This window comes from Oncorhynchus tshawytscha, linkage group LG28 (assembly GCF_018296145.1).
Source record: "Oncorhynchus tshawytscha isolate Ot180627B linkage group LG28, Otsh_v2.0, whole genome shotgun sequence".
NCBI classification, from domain to species: domain Eukaryota; kingdom Metazoa; phylum Chordata; class Actinopteri; order Salmoniformes; family Salmonidae; genus Oncorhynchus; species Oncorhynchus tshawytscha.
The window spans coordinates 40,940,596-40,961,829 of NC_056456.1; the positions used below are offsets into that span (position 1 = coordinate 40,940,596).

The following is a 21,234-nucleotide window of genomic DNA, read 5'->3' on the forward strand; positions in this document are numbered from 1 at the left end:
CACAGCCCTGAGATACTCCTGCCTGGGGCTTAGCCTTGGAGGGAATCAAAGCTACCATATGAAATACAAAACACCACGCATGGCTTCTCTCCCGACCCTTGTATTGCCTGCCTAGTTGCCTACCTTACTTCCTGCTTAGCCTGCTTGTATCCTGCTTGGTGATTAGTCGATCAGCACCTGACGTCCTTCTATCCTGCTCCTGATTGGTGGTTCAGAACACAGAGGCGTCGGAGGAGCTGGTGAAACGTCAGAGAGACGTCAGTGAACTGAAGCGCTCCTTCCTGGAGACGTCAGGTGGCGCTGAATCCCTGGGACTGACGGAGTGGGAGAAGAGACTGTCCTCGTCTCCTCCAGCGCGCTCCCACAGCGAGGGAGTGGAGGAGGCACCCATGATAGAGCCACTAAACACCCCACAGGACTCAGTAAGAACCATGAACCTAGGGAGTACTAGAATACATGCTAGCTAACTGCATGGGTACACTGCATGGATACACTGAGGGGGTTTTAGGTGAGCGAAGAGACTCAACTGCTCTGACCACATCTGTGTGTCAGATCCAGGGTGGACGAGCTAACTGCATGGATGGGGCACAAGGTTTTTTTTCCACGTGGTCGGGGGCAGACTCTATGCATGTGGACACTGTCTTTTGCGCTAGAGAAGAATCTGGACAATCACAGAACATGGACACTATATGATATAAAACTGTGTTTTCTCTGTAGGAGACAGAGGAAGTTCCTGCTTGAATATATAATATAGAACTGTGTTGTCTCTGTAGGAGACAGAGGAAGTTCCTGCTTGAATATATAATATAGAACTGTGTTGTCTCTGTAGGAGACAGAGGAAGTTCCTGCTTGAATATATAATATAGAACTGTGTTGTCTCTGTAGGAGACAGAGGAAGTTCCTGCTTGAATATATAATATAGAACTGTGTTTTCTCCGTAGGAGACAGAGGAAGTTCCTGCTTGAATATATAATATAGAACTGTGTTTTCTCCATAGGAGACAGAGGAAGTTCCTGCTGCTGAGGAAGAAATGAAGCAGGAGGTACAAGCCAATGGCATTGAGGCAAGACATCCATTGTGTGTTTGCGTCTGTGTATCTCTCTGTGTGTCTGTCTGGTCACTGTAAGCTAAGTCTCTCCTTAGTGTGTGTCTGTCTGTCTGTATGTGTCTTCATCTGTGTCTGTGTGTATCTCTCTGTGTGTGTGTCTGTGGTCACTGTAAGCTAAGTCTCTTCCTGTAGGCTGCAGGCATGGTGAACTCTAGTGATGTGGGGGCGGGGACTGCAGGAGGACAGGGGTGTGGTCTGATGACTGACACCTTAGAAGACGTCACCAGTGACTGGACGGACAGAGAGACGGACGGAGAGGAAGACAAGTTCCTAGTATCTCCAGAGCTGAAGATAAGTCCAGGGACAGTCAGACAGGAAGTCTCGACAGCCATCTTGGACAAGAGAGGAACACTCATCATCCTGAGGGAGATGGAGTCTGAAGACAAAATGGACGCCGGCAGAGACGTTACCAAGACCAACCAGGAGAAAGGAGGCGGGACTTCAGCAAGCGTTAAGGAAGGTGAAGATGACGAACTAGATGGAGATCCTCTCACCAGATCTAAGGAGAAATATGCCATAATCGACACGAATGAAGATGAGACCGGTGGTGAGGTAGATGCTGAGGCCATGTCTAAGGAGACCAGCAACAAGAGAGAGATATCTCTCAACTTAAGCCAGACTGAAACGGATGAAGAAATGAGTGCCGTTAACTCACTGCAGAAGACTGAGGCTCCAAGTCCCTCTGAGGTCTTGACCAAGACAGTTGAAAGGTCAGAGTTCACCACCGTGTCACATGAGAAGGTGACGGAGCTGATTACCCAGGATGCACCGCCAAAGAGAGAGGAATCGTGCGGCCTGGATGAAGCTGTGAGCAACCTATCACAGTGGGCCTTCCCCGACGGTCAATTTGCCACCAAACCATCACCTGGATCTCTTGCCGTGGTACTGTATATAAAACAATACAAGCTGCATGTGAGGCTTCCTCCTTCACATGTCCTACTGTACCTAGCTGCTGCCCTCCACCCCTCCAGCGGTGCTCCAACCAGTATTACTGAGACGTACAGTAACCCCGTGTCCTGCATGGCTCCACTACCAAACAAGCTTTCTGTATATGTCCCCTTTCATCTGCCCACTTCAGGCTTTTTGTTGCTCTCAAAGCTTTGCTTCATTTTGACATATGGCTCCAAAGCTTACTGCATCTTGCAGCTCCCAGCTCCTCAGGTGGGCAGCTCCTCAGGTGGGCAGCTCCTCAGGTGGGCAGCTCCTCAGGTGGGCAGCTCCTCAGGTGGGCAGCTCCCAGCTCCTCAGGTGGGCAGCTCCCAGCTCTTCTGGTGGGCAGCAACTCGGGTGGGCAGCTACTCGGGTGGGCAGCTACCAGCTCCTCGGGTGGGCAGCTCCTCAGGTGGGCAGCTCCCAGCTCCTCGGGTGGGCAGCTCCTCGGGTGGGCAGCTCCCAGCTCCTCGGGTGGGCAGCTCCTCGGGTGGGCAGCTCCCAGCTCCTCGGGTGGGCAGCTCCTCAGGTGGGCAGCTCCCAGCTCCTCGGGTGGGCAGCTCCTCAGGTGGGCAGCTACCAGCTCCTCGGGTGGGCAGCTCCTCAGGTGGGCAGCTACCAGCTCCTCGGGTGGGCAGCTCCTCAGGTGGGCAGCTACCAGCTCCTCGGGTGGGCAGCTCCTCGGGTGGGCAGCTACTCGGGTGGGCAGCTACTCGGGTGGGCAACTCCTCAGCTACCAGCTTCTCAGGTGGGCAGCTACTCAGGTTGGCAGCTCCTCAGCTCCCAGCTCCTCGGGTGGGCAGCTCCCAGCTCCTCGGGTGGGCAGCTCCCAGCTCCTCGGGTGGGCAGCTCCCAGCTCCTCGGGTGGGCAGCTCCTCGGGTGGGCAGCTACCAGCTCCTCGGGTGGGCAGGTCCTCGGGTGGGCAGCTCCTAGCTTCTCGGGTGGGCAGCTACCAGCTCCTCGGGTGGGAAGCTCCTCGGGTGGGCAGTGGGCAGCTCCTCGGGTGGGCAGCTCCCAGCTCCTCGGGTGGGCAGCTACCAGCTCCTCGGGTGGGCAGGTCCTCGGGTGGGCAGCTCCTAGCTTCTCGGGTGGGCAGCTACCAGCTCCTCGGGTGGGCAGCTCCTCGGGTGGGCAGTGGGCAGCTCCTCGGGTGGGCAGCTCCCAGCTCCTCGGGTGGGCAGCTCCCAGCTCCTCGGGTGGGCAGCTACCAGCTCCTCGGGTGGGCAGCTACCAGCTCCTCGGGTGGGCCGCTAAAAGGCTTTCGTTATGACTGTTTTGCTGCTCAGCACCATTTTATTTCCTCCAGCTCTGTCATTGGTCATTGGCAGTGACATCATTACTTAGTATCCTGACATTCGCTGCAGCTTCTCTCACTCTGTCACCAGAAACATTGTATGAGTTTAGGTTGTATTAGGCCCTGTCCCCTTCCTGTCTGCAACGCGCCGTAAGGTTGCATCCTACTGAAGTCTTCTCTGTGTTAGATTAAACTCTCCTTCTCTCTCCTCCTCTCTCCTTCTCTCTCCTCCTCTCCTCCTCTCTCCTCTCCTCCTCTCTCCTCTCCTTCTTCTCCTTCTCTCTCCTTCTCTCTCCTCTCTCTCCTCCTCTCTCCTCCTCTCTCCTTGTCTCTCCTCCTCTCTCCTTCTCTCTCCTCTCCTTCTCTCTCCTCTCCTCGTCTCTCCTCGTCTCTCCTCGTCTCTCCTCGTCTCTCCTCCTCTCCTCTCTCCTTCTCTCTCCCCTTCTCTCTCCTCGTCTCTCCTCCTCTCTCCTTCTCTCTCCCCTTCTCTCTCCTTGCCCTGGCCAACAGTCTTCACTGGGATGGGTCCCCACCTCTGTAACCAAGGTGACTGCTGCTCTGGTCGTCATGGAAGCGTCAGTCACAGCAGTCATGTTGTGTCGGATTTCCCGAACAACATTATTTAGACCGTTTTAAATTCACTGGAGGCTCTGTTAAATGTTACAAAACTGGAATATGTTGTGCTGGAAAACTTCTCCCTGTTAACTGGTCTGTCAATAGACTACCTTTTGTGGTGTCTGTCTCTCTGTAAATGTTTGTAAGCTTATATTTTTACTATAAGGTCAGCTATTCTACCAGAGGTCAAGGATCATGACGTCTCTCTTGTCCCTGACAGAGCCTGGCTGAAGAGGAGGAGGAGGAGATAGGAGGGAGCCAGGGGATTGCTGAGACAGCACACTCTACAGGACCTACGGTGAGCCTCTGCCCTACTGATTCTGCAGAACCACAACTGAAGAAACACAGGCTGCAGGCTTGCACCCAGAACCTCTCACAGTAGATGCTGATCTAGAACCAGTAATGTAACTGCCGAGACCCAGCCAGAACTGACTGTAGAGGTGCTGACCAGAACTGACTGTAAAGGTGCTACCAGAACTGACTGTAGAGGTACTACCAGAACTGACTGTAGAGGTGCTACCAGAACTGACTGTAGAGGTGCTGACCAGAACTGACTGTAGAGGTGCTACCAGAACCAGCTGTTATTACATATGTAGTACCAGAACTGACTGTAGAGGTGCTGACCAGAACTGACTGTAGAGGTGCTGACCAGAACTGACTGTAGAGGTGCTGACCAGAACTGACTGTAGAGGTGCTACCAGAACTGACTGTAGAGGTGCTGCCAGAACTGACTGTAGAGGTGCTACCAGAACTGACTGTAGAGGTGCTACCAGAACTGACTGTAGAGGTGCTACCAGAACTGACTGTAGAGGTGCTACCAGAACTGACTGTAGAGGTGCTGACCAGAACTGACTGTAAAGGTGCTACCAGAACCAGCTGTCATTACATATGTAGTACCAGAACTGACTGTAGAGGTGCTGACCAGAACTGACTGTAGAGGTGCTGACCAGAACTGACTGTAGAGGTGCTGACCAGAACTGACTGTAGAGGTGCTGACCAGAACTGACTGTAGAGGTGCTGCCAGAACTGACTGTAGAGGTGCTGACCAGAACTGACTGTAGAGGTGCTGACCAGAACTGACTGTAGAGGTGCTGACCAGAACTGACTGTAGAGGTGCTGCCAGAACTGACTGTAGAGGTGCTACCAGAACTGACTGTAGAGGTGCTGACCAGAACTGACTGTAGAGGTACTACCAGAACTGACTGTAGAGGTGCTACCAGAACTGACTGTAGAGGTGCTACCAGAACTGACTGTAGAGGTGCTGACCAGAACTGACTGTAGAGGTGCTACCAGAACTGACTGTAGAGGTGCTGCCAGAACTGACTGTAGAGGTGCTACCAGAACTGACTGTAGAGGTGCTACCAGAACTGACTGTAGAGGTGCTGACCAGAACTGACTGTAGAGGTGCTGACCAGAACTGACTGTAGAGGTGCTGACCAGAACTGACTGTAGAGGTGCTGACCAGAACTGACTGTAGAGGTGCTGACCAGAACTGACTGTAGAGGTGCTGCCAGAACTGACTGTAGAGGTGCTGACCAGAACTGACTGTAGAGGTGCTGACCAGAACTGACTGTAGAGGTGCTGACCAGAACTGACTGTAGAGGTGCTACCAGAACTGACTGTAGAGGTGCTACCAGAACTGACTGTAGAGGTGCTACCAGAACTGACTGTAGAGGTACTGACCAGAACTGACTGTAGAGGTGCTACCAGAACCAGCTGTCATTACATATGTAGTGCCAGAACTGACTGTAGAGGTACTACCAGAACTGACTGTAGAGGTGCTACCAGAACTGACTGTAGAGGTGCTACCAGAACTGACTGTAGAGGTGCTACCAGAACTGACTATAGAGGTACTACCAGAACTGACTGTAGAGGTGCTACCAGAACTGACTGTAGAGGTGCTACCAGAACTGACTGTAGAGGTGCTACCAGAACTGACTGTAGAGGTGCTACCAGAACCAGCTGTCATTACATATGTAGTACCAGAACTGACTGTAGAGGTGCTACCAGAACTGACTGTAGAGGTGCTGACCAGAACTGACTGTAGAGGTGCTACCAGAACCAGCTGTCATTACATATGTAGTACCAGAACTGACTGTAGAGGTGTAGGTATCCATAGGACCGTTTCCATAGGGACATATCCATAGGACCGTTTCCATAGGGACATATCCATAGGACCGTTACCATAGGGACATATCCATAGGACCGTTTCCATAGGGACATATCCATAGGACCGTTTCCATAGGGACATATCCATAGGACCGTTTCCATAGGGACATATCCATAGGACCGTTTCCATAGGGACATATCCATAGGACCGTTTCCATAGGGACGTTTCCATAGGGACGTTTCCATAGGGACGTTTCCATAGGGACGTTTCCATAGGGACGTTTCCATAGGGACGTTTCCATAGGACCGTTTCCATAGGGACGTTTCCATAGGGCCGTTTCCATAGGGACGTTTGATAGGTTGTACTTTACTTCCTCTGACTAGGGTTATTATGTGTTTTAATGGTTTAGCTCATGGTGTTGTTCTCTCTTCAGGTTCTCCATTCTGGCATGCGTTTGTCCTTATTCCATTGTGTTTGTCTTGATTCCATTGTGTTTGTTAGCAAAACACACACACACACACACACACACACACACACACACACACACACACACACGTTCCTAAATGGCAGATGGAACTGTCAAGCATTGATACTACTATTAATGTTGAGGGTTCTGCCTTCCTGTGTTCCCCTGTCATCCCTTCTCATGTCTTCTCCCTCTGTTCCCGTTATCTCCCAGAAACCCGAGGCTGTGCCAGCAGTGGAGGTACCTGTCGTCCACACGGAGACTAAAACCATCACGTACGAGTCCTCAGAGGTACGTTCATTAGGGCAGCGACGGAAGAGGAAGAGGAAGAGAAAAGGAAAGCAACAGTGAGAGTTTCTTCCTGGTTCAGGTAGTCCCTTTCCTTTCCACTCATTTTGAGTTTTGTCACGTGACTTTTGACAGGGTGACTACAATGGCGATGTGGAACCCGGTGTTCTGATGAGCGCACAGACCGTCACCTCGGAGACCACCAGCACCACCACTACCACGCACATCACTAAGGTCAGGGGTCATTTCATCAGCTGACCCTTTTTGACCACTGAGTCTCTAACCATAACACATTATAAACTAATTACCACTGAGTCTCTAACCATAACACATTATAAACTAATTACCACTGAGTCTCTAACCATAACACATTATAAACTAATTACCACTGTCTCTAACCATAATACATTATAAACTAATTACCACTGAGTCTCTAACCATAATACATTATAAACTAATTACCACTGAGTCTAACCATAACACATTATAAACTAATTACCACTGAGTCTCTAACATAATACATTATAAACTAATTACCACTGAGTCTAACCATAACACATTATAAACTAATTACCACTGAGTCTCTAACATAACACATTATAAACTAATTACCACTGAGTCTAACCATAACACATTATAAACTAATTACCACTGAGTCTCTAACATAACACATTATAAACTAATTACCACTGAGTCTCTAACATAACACATTATAAACTAATTACCACTGAGTCTCTAACCATAACACATTATAAACTAATTACCACTGTCTCTAACCATAACACATTATAAACTAATTACCACTGAGTCTCTAACCATAACACATTATAAACTAATTACCACTGAGTCTCTAACCATAACACATTATAAACTAATTACCACTGTCTCTAACCATAACACATTATAAACTAATTACCACTGAGTCTCTAACCATAACACATTATAAACTAATTACCACTGAGTCTCTAACCATAACACATTATAAACTAATTACCACTGTCTCTAACCATAACCCATTATAAACTAATTACCACTGTCTCTAACCATAACCCATTATAAACTAATTACCACTGTCTCTAACCATAACCCATTATAAACTAATTACCACTGAGTCTCTAACCATAACACATTATAAACTAATTACCACTGAGTCTCTAACCATAACACATTATAAACTAATTACCACTGAGTCTCTAACCATAACACATTATAAACTAATTACCACTGAGTCTCTAACCATAACACATTATAAACTAATTACCACTGAGTCTCTAACCATAACACATTATAAACTAATTACCACTGTCTCTAACCATAACACATTATAAACTAATTACCACTGAGTCTCTAACCATAACACATTATAAACTAATTACCACTGTCTCTAACCATAACACATTATAAACTAATTACCACTGTCTCTAACCATAACACATTATAAACTAATTACCACTGTCTCTAACCATAACCCATTATAAACTAATTACCACTGAGTCTCTAACCATAACACATTATAAACTAATTACCACTGTCTCTAACCATAACACATTATAAACTAATTACCACTGAGTCTCTAACCATAACACATTATAAACTAATTACCACTGTCTCTAACCATAACACATTATAAACTAATTACCACTGTCTCTAACCATAACACATTATAAACTAATTACCACTGAGTCTCTAACCATAACACATTATAAACTAATTACCACTGTCTCTAACCATAACACATTATAAACTAATTACCACTGTCTCTAACCATAACACATTATAAACTAATTACCACTGTCTCTAACCATAACACATTATAAACTAATTACCACTGAGTCTCTAACCATAACACATTATAAACTAATTACCACTGAGTCTCTAACCATAACACATTATAAACTAATTACCACTGTCTCTAACCATAACACATTATAAACTAATTACCACTGTCTCTAACCATAATACATTATAAACTAATTACCACTGTCTCTAACCATAACACATTATAAACTAATTACCACTGAGTCTCTAACCATAATACATTATAAACTAATTACCACTGAGTCTCTAACCATAACACATTATAAACTAATTACCACTGAGTCTCTAACCATAACACATTATAAACTAATTACCACTGTCTCTAACCATAACACATTATAAACTAATTACCACTGAGTCTCTAACCATAATACATTATAAACTAATTACCACTGACTCTAACCATAACACATTATAAACTAATTACCACTGTCTCTAACCATAACACATTATAAACTAATTACCACTGTCTCTAACCATAACACATTATAAACTAATTACCACTGAGTCTCTAACCATAACACATTATAAACTAATTACCACTGAGTCTCTAACCATAACACATTATAAACTAATTACCACTGAGTCTCTAACCATAACACATTATAAACTAATTACCACTGAGTCTCTAACCATAATACATTATAAACTAATTACCACTGAGTCTCTAACCATAACACATTATAAACTAATTACCACTGTCTCTAACCATAACACATTATAAACTAATTACCACTGAGTCTCTAACCATAACACATTATAAACTAATTACCACTGTCTCTAACCATAACACATTATAAACTAATTACCACTGAGTCTCTAACCATAACACATTATAAACTAATTACCACTGAGTCTCTAACCATAACACATTATAAACTAATTACCACTGTCTCTAACCATAACACATTATAAACTAATTACCACTGTCTCTAACCATAACACATTATAAACTAATTACCACTGTCTCTAACCATAATACATTATAAACTAATTACCACTGAGTCTCTAACCATAACACATTATAAACTAATTACCACTGAGTCTCTAACCATAACACATTATAAACTAATTACCACTGAGTCTCTAACCATAACACATTATAAACTAATTACCACTGAGTCTCTAACCATAACACATTATAAACTAATTACCACTGTCTCTAACCATAACACATTATAAACTAATTACCACTGAGTCTCTAACCATAACACATTATAAACTAATTACCACTGTCTCTAACCATAATACATTATAAACTAATTACCACTGACTCTAACCATAACACATTATAAACTAATTACCACTGAGTCTCTAACCATAATACATTATAAACTAATTACCACTGAGTCTCTAACCATAATACATTATAAACTAATTACCACTGAGTCTCTAACCATAACACATTATAAACTAATTACCACTTTTACATCTCCTTCGTAACGTTCTGTCCCCTCTATCAATCCCTTCGTAACGTTCTGTCCCCTCTATCAATCCCTTCGTAACGTTCTGTCCCCTCTATCAATCCCTTCGTAACGTTCTGTCCCCTCTATCAATCCCTTCGTAACGTTCTGTCCCCTCTATCAATCCCTTCGTAACGTTCTGTCCCCTCTATCAATCCCTTCGTAACGTTCTGTCCCCTCTATCAATCCATTCTGCTGTCAGACTGTGAAAGGAGGGATCTCTGAGACCAGGATAGAGAAGAGGATTGTCATTACAGGAGAAGCAGGAGATATCGACCATGATCAGGTCACTTTCTTTCTTAATCACCTTTTCTTTCTGTCTTAATTTATTGATTATTTTGATTATTGATTATTTTGATGATCAATTGATTATTTTGAAAGTATACAGATGAGGATTACAAAATGTATCATGAATCTGGAGAAGATATTAACTTCCTCTCTCACCTATAAAGTGACAATAATGACTTGAGTATAATGGATGTATTTGACTGTGTAATGTTATCTCACTTGAATGTTTCTGGTTGATGTAACTAGTGTAGTAGACTACTACTAACCAGTAGGTTACCCTGTAACAAGTAGTCCTGCTAGACACACTCACTGACTCCCACCTCGTCCCTCCCCACCTCGTCCCTCCCCACCTCGTCCCTCCCCACCTTGTCCCTCCCCACCTTGTCCCTCCCCACCTTGTCCCTCCCCACCTTGTCCCTCCCCACCTTGTCCCTCCCCACCTTGTCCCTCCCCACCTTGTCCCTCCCCACCTTGTCCCTCCCCACCTTGTCCCTCCCCACCTTGTCCCTCCCTCCCCACCTCCTCCCTCTCCACCTCCTCCCTTCTGTCCCTCCTCCCCACCTCCCTCCCGTCCCTCCTCCCTCCTGTCCCTCCTGTCCCCACCTCCCTCCTGTCCCCCTCCCTCCCGTCCCTCCCGTCCCTCCTCCCTCCCGTCCCTCCTCCCTCCCGTCCCTCCTCCCTCCCGTCCCTCCTCCCCACCTCCCTCCCGTCCCACCTCCCCCACCTCCCTCCCCCGCCCCACCTCCCTCCGTCCCACCTCCCCACCACCTCCCTCCCGTCCCTCCTCCCTCCCCCGTCCCTCCTCCCTCCCGTCTCCTCCCTCCCCCGTCCCTCCCCCCACCTCCCTCCCGTCCCACCTCCCCCCACCTCCCTCCCGTCCCACCTCCCCCACCTCCCTCCCGTCCCACCTCCCGTCCCACCTCCCTTCCCCCTCTCTGTCTCCCTCTCCTGGTATTGGTATGGTATTGCACCACCAGGCTCTGGCCCAGGCCATAAAGGAGGCCAAAGAGCAGCACCCTGACATGTCAGTGACCAAAGTAGTGGTTCATAAAGAGACAGAGATCACACCTGAGGGAGAGGACTGACCCAGGTAAGGAGACCACCGTTATGTGGTCGTGGTATGGTTCGGTTGTGGTCAGCTGGGCTGGGCTTGGAAGCTAGTCCACTCATCTTCCTCCATCTCTCCTTGGCATGCTCCTGCTTCCCCCCATCATCATCAGCACGTCTCTTACTGGCACTGAGTCTTGCTTCTGAAATACTAACAGGCTACTACACATCCTCATCATCCTACATCTAGACATTATAACTCGATCTACTGTCCTTCCAGGAGGAGTTTTCCACTTGCAGACAGTGTGAAATACATTGGAAACGCTCAGCTAATGTATGCACACGGGACATGTATATATAATAGTTTCCCTATAACAAAGCTAGTAGTTCTAGCGCTGTAGCTGTAGTTCTAGTGCTGTAGCTGTCGTCCTAGCGCTGTAGTTGTCGTCCTAGCGCTGTAGTTGTAGTCCTTGCGCTGTAGTTGTAGTCCTAGCGCTATAGTTGTAGTCCTAGTGCTGTAGTTGTAGTCCTAGCGCTGTGGTTGTACTAGCGCTGTAGCTGCAGTTCTGGCGATGTAGTTGTAGTTCTAGCGCTGTGGCTGTAGTCCTAGTGCTGTAGTTCTAGGGCTGTATCTGTAGTTCTAGTGCTGTAGTCCTAGTGCTGTATCTGTAGTTCTAGCGCTGTAGCTGTAGTTCTAGCGCTGTAGCTGTAGTTCTAGCGCTGTAGCTGTAGTTCTAGCGCTGTAGCTGTAGTCCTAGTGCTGTAGTTCTAGTGCTGTAGTTCTAGTGCTGTGGCTGTAGTTCTAGCGCTGTGGCTGTAGTTCTAGCGCTGTGGCTGTAGTTCTAGTGCTGTAGTTCTAGTGCTGTAGTTCTAGCGCTGTAGTTCTAGTGCTGTATCTGTAGTTCTAGCGCTGTAGCTGTAGTTCTAGCGCTGTAGCTGTAGTTCTAGCGCTGTAGCTGTAGTTCTAGCGCTGTAGCTGTAGTCCTAGTGCTGTAGTTCTAGTGCTGTATCTGTAGTTCTAGCGCTGTATCTGTAGTTCTAGCGCTGTAGTTCTAGTGCTGTAGTTCTAGTGCTGTAGTTCTAGCGCTGTATCTGTAGTTCTAGCGCTGTAGTTCTAGTGCTGTATCTGTAGTTCTAGCGCTGTAGTTCTAGTGCTGTAGTTCTAGTGCTGTAGTTCTAGTGCTGTAGTTCTAGTGCTGTAGTTCTAGCGCTGTAGTTCTAGTGCTGTAGTTCTAGTGCTGTATCTGTAGTTCTAGCGCTGTAGTTCTAGCGCTGTAGTTCTAGTGCTGTATCTGTAGTTCTAGTGCTGTGGCTGTAGTTCTAGTGCTGTAGTTCTAGTGCTGTAGTTCTAGTGCTGTGGCTGTAGTTCTAGCGCTGTAGTTCTAGTGCTGTATCTGTAGTTCTAGTGCTGTAGTTCTAGTGCTGTAGTTCTAGTGCTGTAGTTCTAGTGCTGTAGTTCTAGCGCTGTGGCTGTAGTTCTAGCGCTGTAGCTGTAGTTCTAGCGCTGTAGCTGTAGTTCTAGCGCTGTAGTTCTAGCGCTGTGGCTGTAGTCCTAGTGCTGTAGTTCTAGGGCTGTATCTGTAGTTCTAGTGCTGTAGTTCTAGTGCTGTAGCTGTAGTTCTAGCGCTGTAGCTGTAGTTCTAGCGCTGTAGTTCTAGCTAGAGCTGCATGTCAGGTCTGCTAAGTAACTTGTCTGTGTGGACTCAGCTCTAACCTGGATACACTAGTTTCGATATGCCTCACAAACTTGCAAATAAATCAGTCCGATTGATTATTAATTAGTAGATTAATTAAATGTATCTATCTGAATCGGATCTGTAAACTCATCCAAACAAAATCATGTGATTGACCAACCTCTTCAAAGCTTCTAAAATGAGGAAGTGTTGTCATCATAAAGAGCCTAGATTTCCCTACTTCCTGTCATGTGTTTGTAGACAGAGGCAGGTCCAATCTGTTGTATCTAGGTCAGAGGAGTGAGTTGTGCTGCTCCGTGCGTGCTCTCTGGTTGCCACGTCAACATAACTGCCAAAACACACGGGAAGGGTTGGGTTCAAGAGGGTTAAACACATGGAACGCTGCAGATAGAAATGTAGTGAATAGAGCCGGCATGATTCCTCACTCTACATGTCAGAGATGCATGCATGTTCTGTGTAATATGTTTATATCTGAACGTTCCACAGTGTGCAAACTGTTGTTGTGTTTCAGTATTCTGGCATGTCTAGTCTAGCTTCTACTGTTTTTTTTTGTTTGTTTGTTTTTTTGTGGATTCTGATTGGTTGCTTGTATGATGGAATAGAAGCTCTATGGCGGTCCCCCTTCCCACTCCTTCATGTTACCTCTCCTGGTTTAAGGATTTAACCACATCTTTTCTTTTTATTTAAACATCTTTGTCATTTTAAAACATATTCAGTGGGCATACTCTCCATGTTGTTGACCTCTTTAAGCCTTTACACTCGTGGGAATTGGCCTATATGGATAGGGCTAAATTGAAACGTTTCTAACAGAAGAACTATAAAAGCAAATGCATAACAATGGTAACAATTGAAAGAGAACAGTTTGGAGATAAATGGGGAAATAATTAGACCAAAAGGTGAGGACTCAACAGTTCACCTGACCAGACTGAATCCAAACATCACACTGTTGATTTGATGTGAATGTTACACTTACTGTACTTTTCACAGCATTTATTAATAACGACATCTGAATATACTGTGATACATTTAGTAACATAAGAATATTCCTGGACAATGTGGGGTAGGTGAAATGTAAAACAAAACAAAAATGACGACAAAGGTTTGAGGGAGAGGACTAACTGGTGTTTCCAAGTGGACACACAACTCTCCAAAGTGTTCACAGTTTCTAAGTCATTTCAATTGTTTTATGACTCAAGGAAAGATCCTCCAACTACTAGTACTTTTTTTTTTAGCTCTCCTAGCTGTGTCATTGAGGAACTAAAGCAAGTACACTTGTAGTTGTTTTGTTTGGAACACAGCCATTCATCCTCGTCATCACACAATTACAGTGCCTCGCAAAAGTATTCATTCCGCCTTGATGTTGTTCCTATTTTTTTTGCATTACAACATGTCATTTAAATGGATTTTCATCTGGATTTCATGTAATGGACATACACTAAATAGTCCAAATTGGTGAAGTGAAATGAAAAAAAAAGAAGTTATTTGCTGTGATGCCCCTAAATAAGATCAACCAATTTCCTTCAGAAGTCACATAATTAGTTAGATTGAACATAGGTGTACTTTATTTAAGTGTCACATGATCTGTCACATGATCTCAGTATATATACACCTGTTCTGAAAGACCTGAGTCTGCAACACCACTAAGCAAGCAGCACCATGAAGACCAAAGAGCTCTCCAAACAGGTCAGGGACAAATTTGTGGAGAAGTAAAATAACAACAGTTTGCAACAGTTTGCTTCACTCTATCAATCCCTTCTGCTTTTCTTCATAACGTTCTGTCCTCTATCAATCCCTTCTGCTTTTCTTCATAACGTTCCATCACTCAGGGACAAATTTGTGGAGAAGTACAGTTCAGGGTTGGACAATAAAAAAAAATATCCAGAACTTTGAACATCCCACGGAGCACCATTAAATCCATTATTTAAAAATGGAAAGAATATGGAAAGAATATGGCACCACAACAAACCTGCCAAGAGAGGGCCGCTCAACAAAACTCACGGACCAGGCAAGGAGGGCATTAATCAGAGAGGCAACAGAGACACCAAAGATAACCCTGAAGGAGCTGCAATGGACAGTGGAGATTTGAATATCTGTCCATAGGACCACTTTAAGCCATACACTCCACAGAGCTGGGCTTTACGGAGGAGTGGACAGAAAAAAGCCTTTGCTTAAAGAAAAGAATAAGAAAACACGTTTGGTGTTTGTCAAAAGGCATGTGGGAGACTCCCCAAACATACGGAAGAAGGTACTCTGGTCAGATGAGACTAAAATTCAGCTTTCATCACCCTGAGAACACCATCCCCACAGTGAAGCATGGCGGTGGCAGCATCATGCTGTGGGGATGTTTTTAATCGTCAGGGAAACTGGTCAGAATTGAAGGAATGATGGATGGCGCTAAATACAGGAAAATTCTTGTGGGAAACCTGTTTCAGTCTTCAAGAGATTTGAGACTGGGACAGAGGTTCACCTTACAGCAGGACAATGACCTTAAGCATACTGCTAAAGCAACACTCGGGTGGTTTAATGGGAAACATTTAAATGTCTTGGAATGGCCTAGACAAAGCTCAGACTCAATCCATTTGAGAATCGGTGGTAAGATTTAAAGATTGCTGTAGACCAGCAGAACCCATCCATTTGAAGAACCCGGAGCAGTTTTGCCTTGAAGAATGGGCAAAAATTCCAGTGGCTAGATGTGCCAATCTTAGAGAGACATACCTCAAGAGACTTGCAGCTGTAATTGCTGCAAAATGTGTCTCTACAAAGTATTGACTTTGGGGGGGGTGTGAATAGTCTGTTTTTTTGTTGTCTTTCTTGTTTGTTTCACAAACATGTCTATATTTTGCATCTTGCATGTGGTGTAAATCAAAAGATTCAAATCCCCCAAAAAATCTATTTTAATTCCAGGTTGTAAGGCAACAAAATAGGAAAAATGCCAAGGGTTGAATACCTTCGCAAGACACTGTACTGTTGTTGTTTAGACAATTTTCTTCACAATAGACAAAAAAAAATTGGCTCATACTGTTCAGAACAACCAATGGTATGACGCCATGTCATCTTGTAACATCAACTATAAACACCATCATGACATGAGTTTTATGATATGAAAATATGGACTCACAGGTGTTTGGTTTGCTTGTATGACGTCAAAACGCTATCTATTATAATCCTAATCATCTCATCTTTCAAATGACATCGAGTCCTCTTCATTTACAGCATGTCCCTCATTTAGACAATGGCAAAAGTTGCTCAATTAGCGGGAGGGATGGGGGTGGGGGGGGCATTTCGTGTGTCACGCTCAACTTTAGAGCGGTTGTCAAAACAAACAAAAAAAAAAAAAAAAAAAAAGCCAGAGCTCTGACATCATGTATAGCAGAGCCAGAGCTCTGACATCATGTATAGCAGAGCCAGAGCTCTGACATCATGTATAGCAGAGCCAGAGCTCTGACATCATGTATAGCAGAGCTGTGAAGCTCTAACATCATGTATAGCATATTACTGTACAGCCACAGCGTTCCCTTTTAGGTGTTTATTAGTGCCCAAATCTGCCATTTTCAACCCATATATTTATGGCTACGACTGTAAAGGTTTATGATTTGACGATGACCTTTATCCTGCATTACTTTAAGTCCTCTAGGTTTTTCCAGGTGTTATTTCTTCTGAGTTAAACTATAACTCACATGCTACAGCACTGTGTGTGTGTGTGTGTGTGCATGTGTGTGTGTGCGTGTCTGCCATGCATGACCAATGATGAGACTGTCATAACTCCATGGCCTTGCCCTCAGCTCTGTGAGGTCTCCGTGACCTTGCCCTCAGCTTTGTGAGGTCTCCGTGGCCTTGTCCTCAGCTCTGTGAGGTCTCCTTGTCCTCAGCTCTGTGAGGTCTCCTTGTCCTCAGCTTTGTGAGGTCTCCGTGGCCTTGTCCTCAGCTCTGTGAGGTCTCCTTGTCCTCAGCTCTGTGAGGTCTCCGTGGCCTTGTCCTCAGCTCTGCTCGTGCTACTCTCCTTGCTGTTACTCTCTGTTAGTGTGATGCTTCTCAGACAAATATTTAATTTAGTCCTGGATCCACAGAGGGCTTTCAGAGATACAGAGAATGTTTTTTTTAGTCCAGGATTAAGGCTTATTCTATGTCCAGGAAACTGGACCTAAAAAATGATCTGTGGATGCCTTGCATTTCCAATGTCCTGCTCTGCGTTATGTTTTCACTGTCATTTACATGACTGACGACTTCTGCCTCCCTTAGTGTGCCGTTTCCTATGTGGTTCCATATGAGTGGAAATTCACTAACCAACGTTCTTTCTCTTTTAGGAGTAAAGCCCAGGACTGTTTTTAAATCCCCTGGTGGAAGGACTCCCCTCAAACCTCCAGCATCCAACTCCCAACGTCATATGATGGGTTTCATTACATTACTGTGCCTGCCTGCTGGGCCTGTTGTAAACTACAGTGGAGACTACACAGGCCAGCCTATTGTTCTACAGACAGTCTTGTTCTATAGAAATACAATCTATAGAGCGGGCTTCCCCGTTCAAGTCAATGATGGCGTAATAGATTCTAATTCTATGCTCTCCTCTCTCTATGGTGCCGTTCCTAATCTGAGCTCCATGTGCTTACCTTGGCTTTACTGCCTAAATTGTGATGTCAACGGAAGATTAAAGTCAAAATTAGGTAGTTAAGGTTTATGCCTATCGTCAGTCCCATCCGTCATTATAAAAATTTTAAAAAGTATATTTGCATGAGCAGAATGCCGCAATTATTATAATAAAAATAAAATGATCCAAGATTTACTGTGAGATAATAAACAAACAGGCTATTAAATCACTTGAACTCTCGCTGAACTCTACAACAGGCAGGTGGATTTCATTCACCGTCTTGCTATCTATTTAAGATTATATTATAAACAGTCTTTTTTTTTTTTTTTTTTTTTGGTCATTTTATTTATAAAATGAAAATTCATCACTCCGAGAGGGGAAAAAAGAAGTTAAACTGCTGTAGGCTTTATGTGACCTATTAGAGCACACAACAATATTATTATTCTAATGACTTAGTAGCTGGTAGAAGTGCCGACCTCAATACCGCCTCACTCAATCGTCTCAGATAGAAATACATTTTAAATCCACTTTTACAACAAAGTCCTGTATGTGTTGTCCTGGGCAACAGCAACTGCAAACCAAGGCAGATTATATCGTCTATATTCAGCAACAAATTATTTTATTCATGTTGTATTGTATTTTTTGTCTGAACATTTTGTCAGTATTCTTTATTCAAACATTGTAGCATATTTCAAAATAGCCTGTGTCCCAGATCGGTTTGTCCTCGTGGCAACTCTATATCACCCATTGAGCGACATGGAGATGGCATGATGGCACTATCCGACTGGCACCCAGGCTATATTTGAGACGGTTGACAGATTGTTTTAAAAAAACACTTTCTAGATGGGGGGATTACATAGTTTGTGCCCAGGCTATGCTTGAGACAATGACAAGTCTGTTTTTTAAAAACACTTAGTCTCGATGTGGGTTTTACTTGTATTGTTGTGATCTATCTGCAAACGGACACAAATGGTAAACATTCTCCTCTGTATTAATTCATGGCTGGACTACAGTTCCCACAATGCTGTGTGTGACTGACTGAAAGGCCCAGGACTCAAACTAACAGGACTGCTCTGTCCAGATGAACATATTTTGGTCTGAAATAGCACCCTATCCTCTATATAGTGCACTACTTTTAACCAGAGCCGTATGGCATTCACTATAAAGGGGATATGGTGCTATTTGTGACTCATCCAAAGACAAGTATTTAATCTGATCTGTCAGTCAATCAGGTCTCAGAAGCCGTAATAGTTCTGTTCTATCATAGTTGCTTCTAGACACTGATCTTGGGTCAGTTTTGCATTTTCCCTATTATAGCTAAGGTTGGGATTGGGGAGGGGGGGGGTCTAATTTTGAATTGAACCTTTATCGTACTTGGCAAGTCAATTTAAGAAGAAAAAAATCTTATTCACAATGATGGCCTACCCTAGCCAAACCCTTCCACAAACCCAGACGACGCTGGGACTCCCGATCACAGCCCGTTGTGATACAGACCCGGGTCTGTAGTGACGCCTCCCTTAGACCTCTGCGCCACTCGGTCCCCAAAAGCTGATCTAAGCTGATCCTAGATCGGTACCTAAAGGTAAACTTCACCCCAGAGCCAGTATCATCAATATATAACTATATATAGCTACAACCAATCAGGATGTTCCAGCACCAACAGAACGTGGAATTATACAAAGTGGCAAATGCATATTATTGTGATTTTTTTTTTTTTCTTTTCTTTTTGAATAAAATATTGATTATATTATTCTGAAGCTTGTCTCTGTCTTCAGTGGATGTAATGAACTACTTACCTCTTGTAAAAAATGTTGATCATGTACATCTGGAAAAGCTATAATTTCAGTACATTAATTTACTATCCAATATTGTAGGCTAATAACATATAATGCAGAAATGGCCCTCAGACACTGAGCATTGTCCAATGTTTACCACGTGCTCGATTGATTAAATGCCAATTCAGAAAAATGTTTTATCCAATTGTATTTGTCACATGCTTCATAAACAACAGGTGTGTAGACTAACAGTGAAATTCTTACCTTCCCAACAATGGATATATACAAAAACAATGTGGGGGAAAAGTCCAGGGCTCAGAGTACTTCCTGAATCCACTGTACATGGGATACCCATCAAATCGACCAAAGAGTTCAAAATGCCCAGTATTTCTGTCTTCATATTTCAGAACAACATATGGGTTCTTTAGACTTCAGAATGATGAAAAAAATCCATGTTGAGGGCAAATTATTACTAACCCAATCACAGTGGAGAACACTGAGGGCCTTCTACACCTTCAGAGAATGGCTAACCAATCACAGTGGAGAACAATGAGGGCCTTCTACACCTTCAGAGAAGGGCTAACCAATCACAGTGGAGAACAATGAGGGCCTTCTACACCTTCAGAGAAGGGCTAACCAATCACAGTGGAGAACACTGAGTGCCTTCTACACCTTCAGAGAAGGGCTAACCAATCACAGTGGAGAACACTGAGTGGCAGAACCTGGTTCTCCAGTAGGTGTGCCTGTGTCCACCCAGGCCCACTCATGCCTATACCCCTGATGAAAACAGCACATGACTCCATTGAACATCACACAAATAGCCTACTAATCAAGACTTAGGACTAAACTTTTTTTCAATACCTGGTTTGGATATCCATTGTTGCCTAAGTTGAAACGTCTTTGCTACGTACCCAAACGACTGCCAATTACATTTTTATTTTTCTAAACCGGTTGAGAGCTGAGTTACTGCCTGCACATTATATTGCGCTGAAACTAGGCTGCGTGCACGTGAAGATGCACTACATGACCAAAAGTATGTGGACACCTGCTTGTTGAATATCTCATTCCAAAATCATGGGCATTAATATGGAGTTGGTCCCTCCCCTGTAACAGCCTCCACTCTTCCTGGAAGACTTTCCACTAGATGTTGGAACATTGCTGAGGGGAACTTGCTTCCATTCAGCCACAAGAGCATTCGTGAGGTCAGGCACTGATGTTGGGCGATTAGGCCTCCTGGCTCACAGTCAGCGTTCCAATTCATCCTAAAGGTGTTCAATAGGGTTGAGGCCAAGGCTTTGTGCAGGCCAGTCAAGTTCTTCCACGCCGATCTCCGACAAACCATTTCTGTATGGACCTCGCTTTGTGCACGGAGGCATTGTCATGCTGAAACAGGAAAGGGCCTTCCCCAAACTCTTGCCACAAAGTTGGGTGCACAGAATCATCTACAATGTCATTGTATGCTGTAGAGTTAAGGTTTTCCTTCACTGGTACAAAGTGACCTAGTCTGAACCATGAAAAACAGCCCCAGAGCATTATTCCTCCTCCACCTAACTTTACAGTTGGCACTGTTCATTGCAGCAGGTAGCATTCTCCTGGCATCCGCCAAACCCAGAATCGTCCATCAAACTGCCAGATGGTGAGGCGTGATTCATCACTCCAGAGAACGTGTTTCCACTGCTCCAGAGTCTCCACTGACTTGTTGGAAAAGTAGACGGTGTTACTGAACTCTTCAGTGAGACCATTCTACTGCCA

The 21,234-nt window shown here is 44.7% G+C and overlaps 1 protein-coding gene across 25 annotated transcripts in view; it reads left to right on the plus strand.

Annotated features, from left to right (window-relative positions):
- epb41l3b (erythrocyte membrane protein band 4.1-like 3b) overlaps positions 1-19,464 on the plus strand; it is a 79,431-nt gene extending 59,967 nt beyond the window's left edge. For 20 of the 25 annotated variants that reach the window (XM_042308054.1, XM_042308043.1, XM_042308044.1 and 17 more), the window contains 9 exons: positions 216-422; positions 998-1,063; positions 1,241-1,990; positions 4,169-4,246; positions 6,738-6,815; positions 6,948-7,046; positions 10,296-10,379; positions 11,359-11,471; positions 17,427-19,464. In XM_042308054.1, coding sequence (XP_042163988.1) covers positions 216-422; positions 998-1,063; positions 1,241-1,990; positions 4,169-4,246; positions 6,738-6,815; positions 6,948-7,046; positions 10,296-10,379; positions 11,359-11,466 — 1,470 coding nt within the window. In that variant the 3' untranslated portion in view covers positions 11,467-11,471; positions 17,427-19,464. Of the gene's footprint in view, positions 1-215; positions 423-997; positions 1,064-1,240; positions 1,991-4,168; positions 4,247-6,737; positions 6,895-6,947; positions 7,047-10,295; positions 10,380-11,358; positions 11,472-17,426 lie in introns of all 25 variants that reach the window. The other 5 variants (XM_042308049.1, XM_042308065.1, XM_042308052.1 and 2 more) reach the window with 5 other exon arrangements.
- The last annotated feature ends 1,770 nt before the right edge of the window (positions 19,465-21,234 follow it).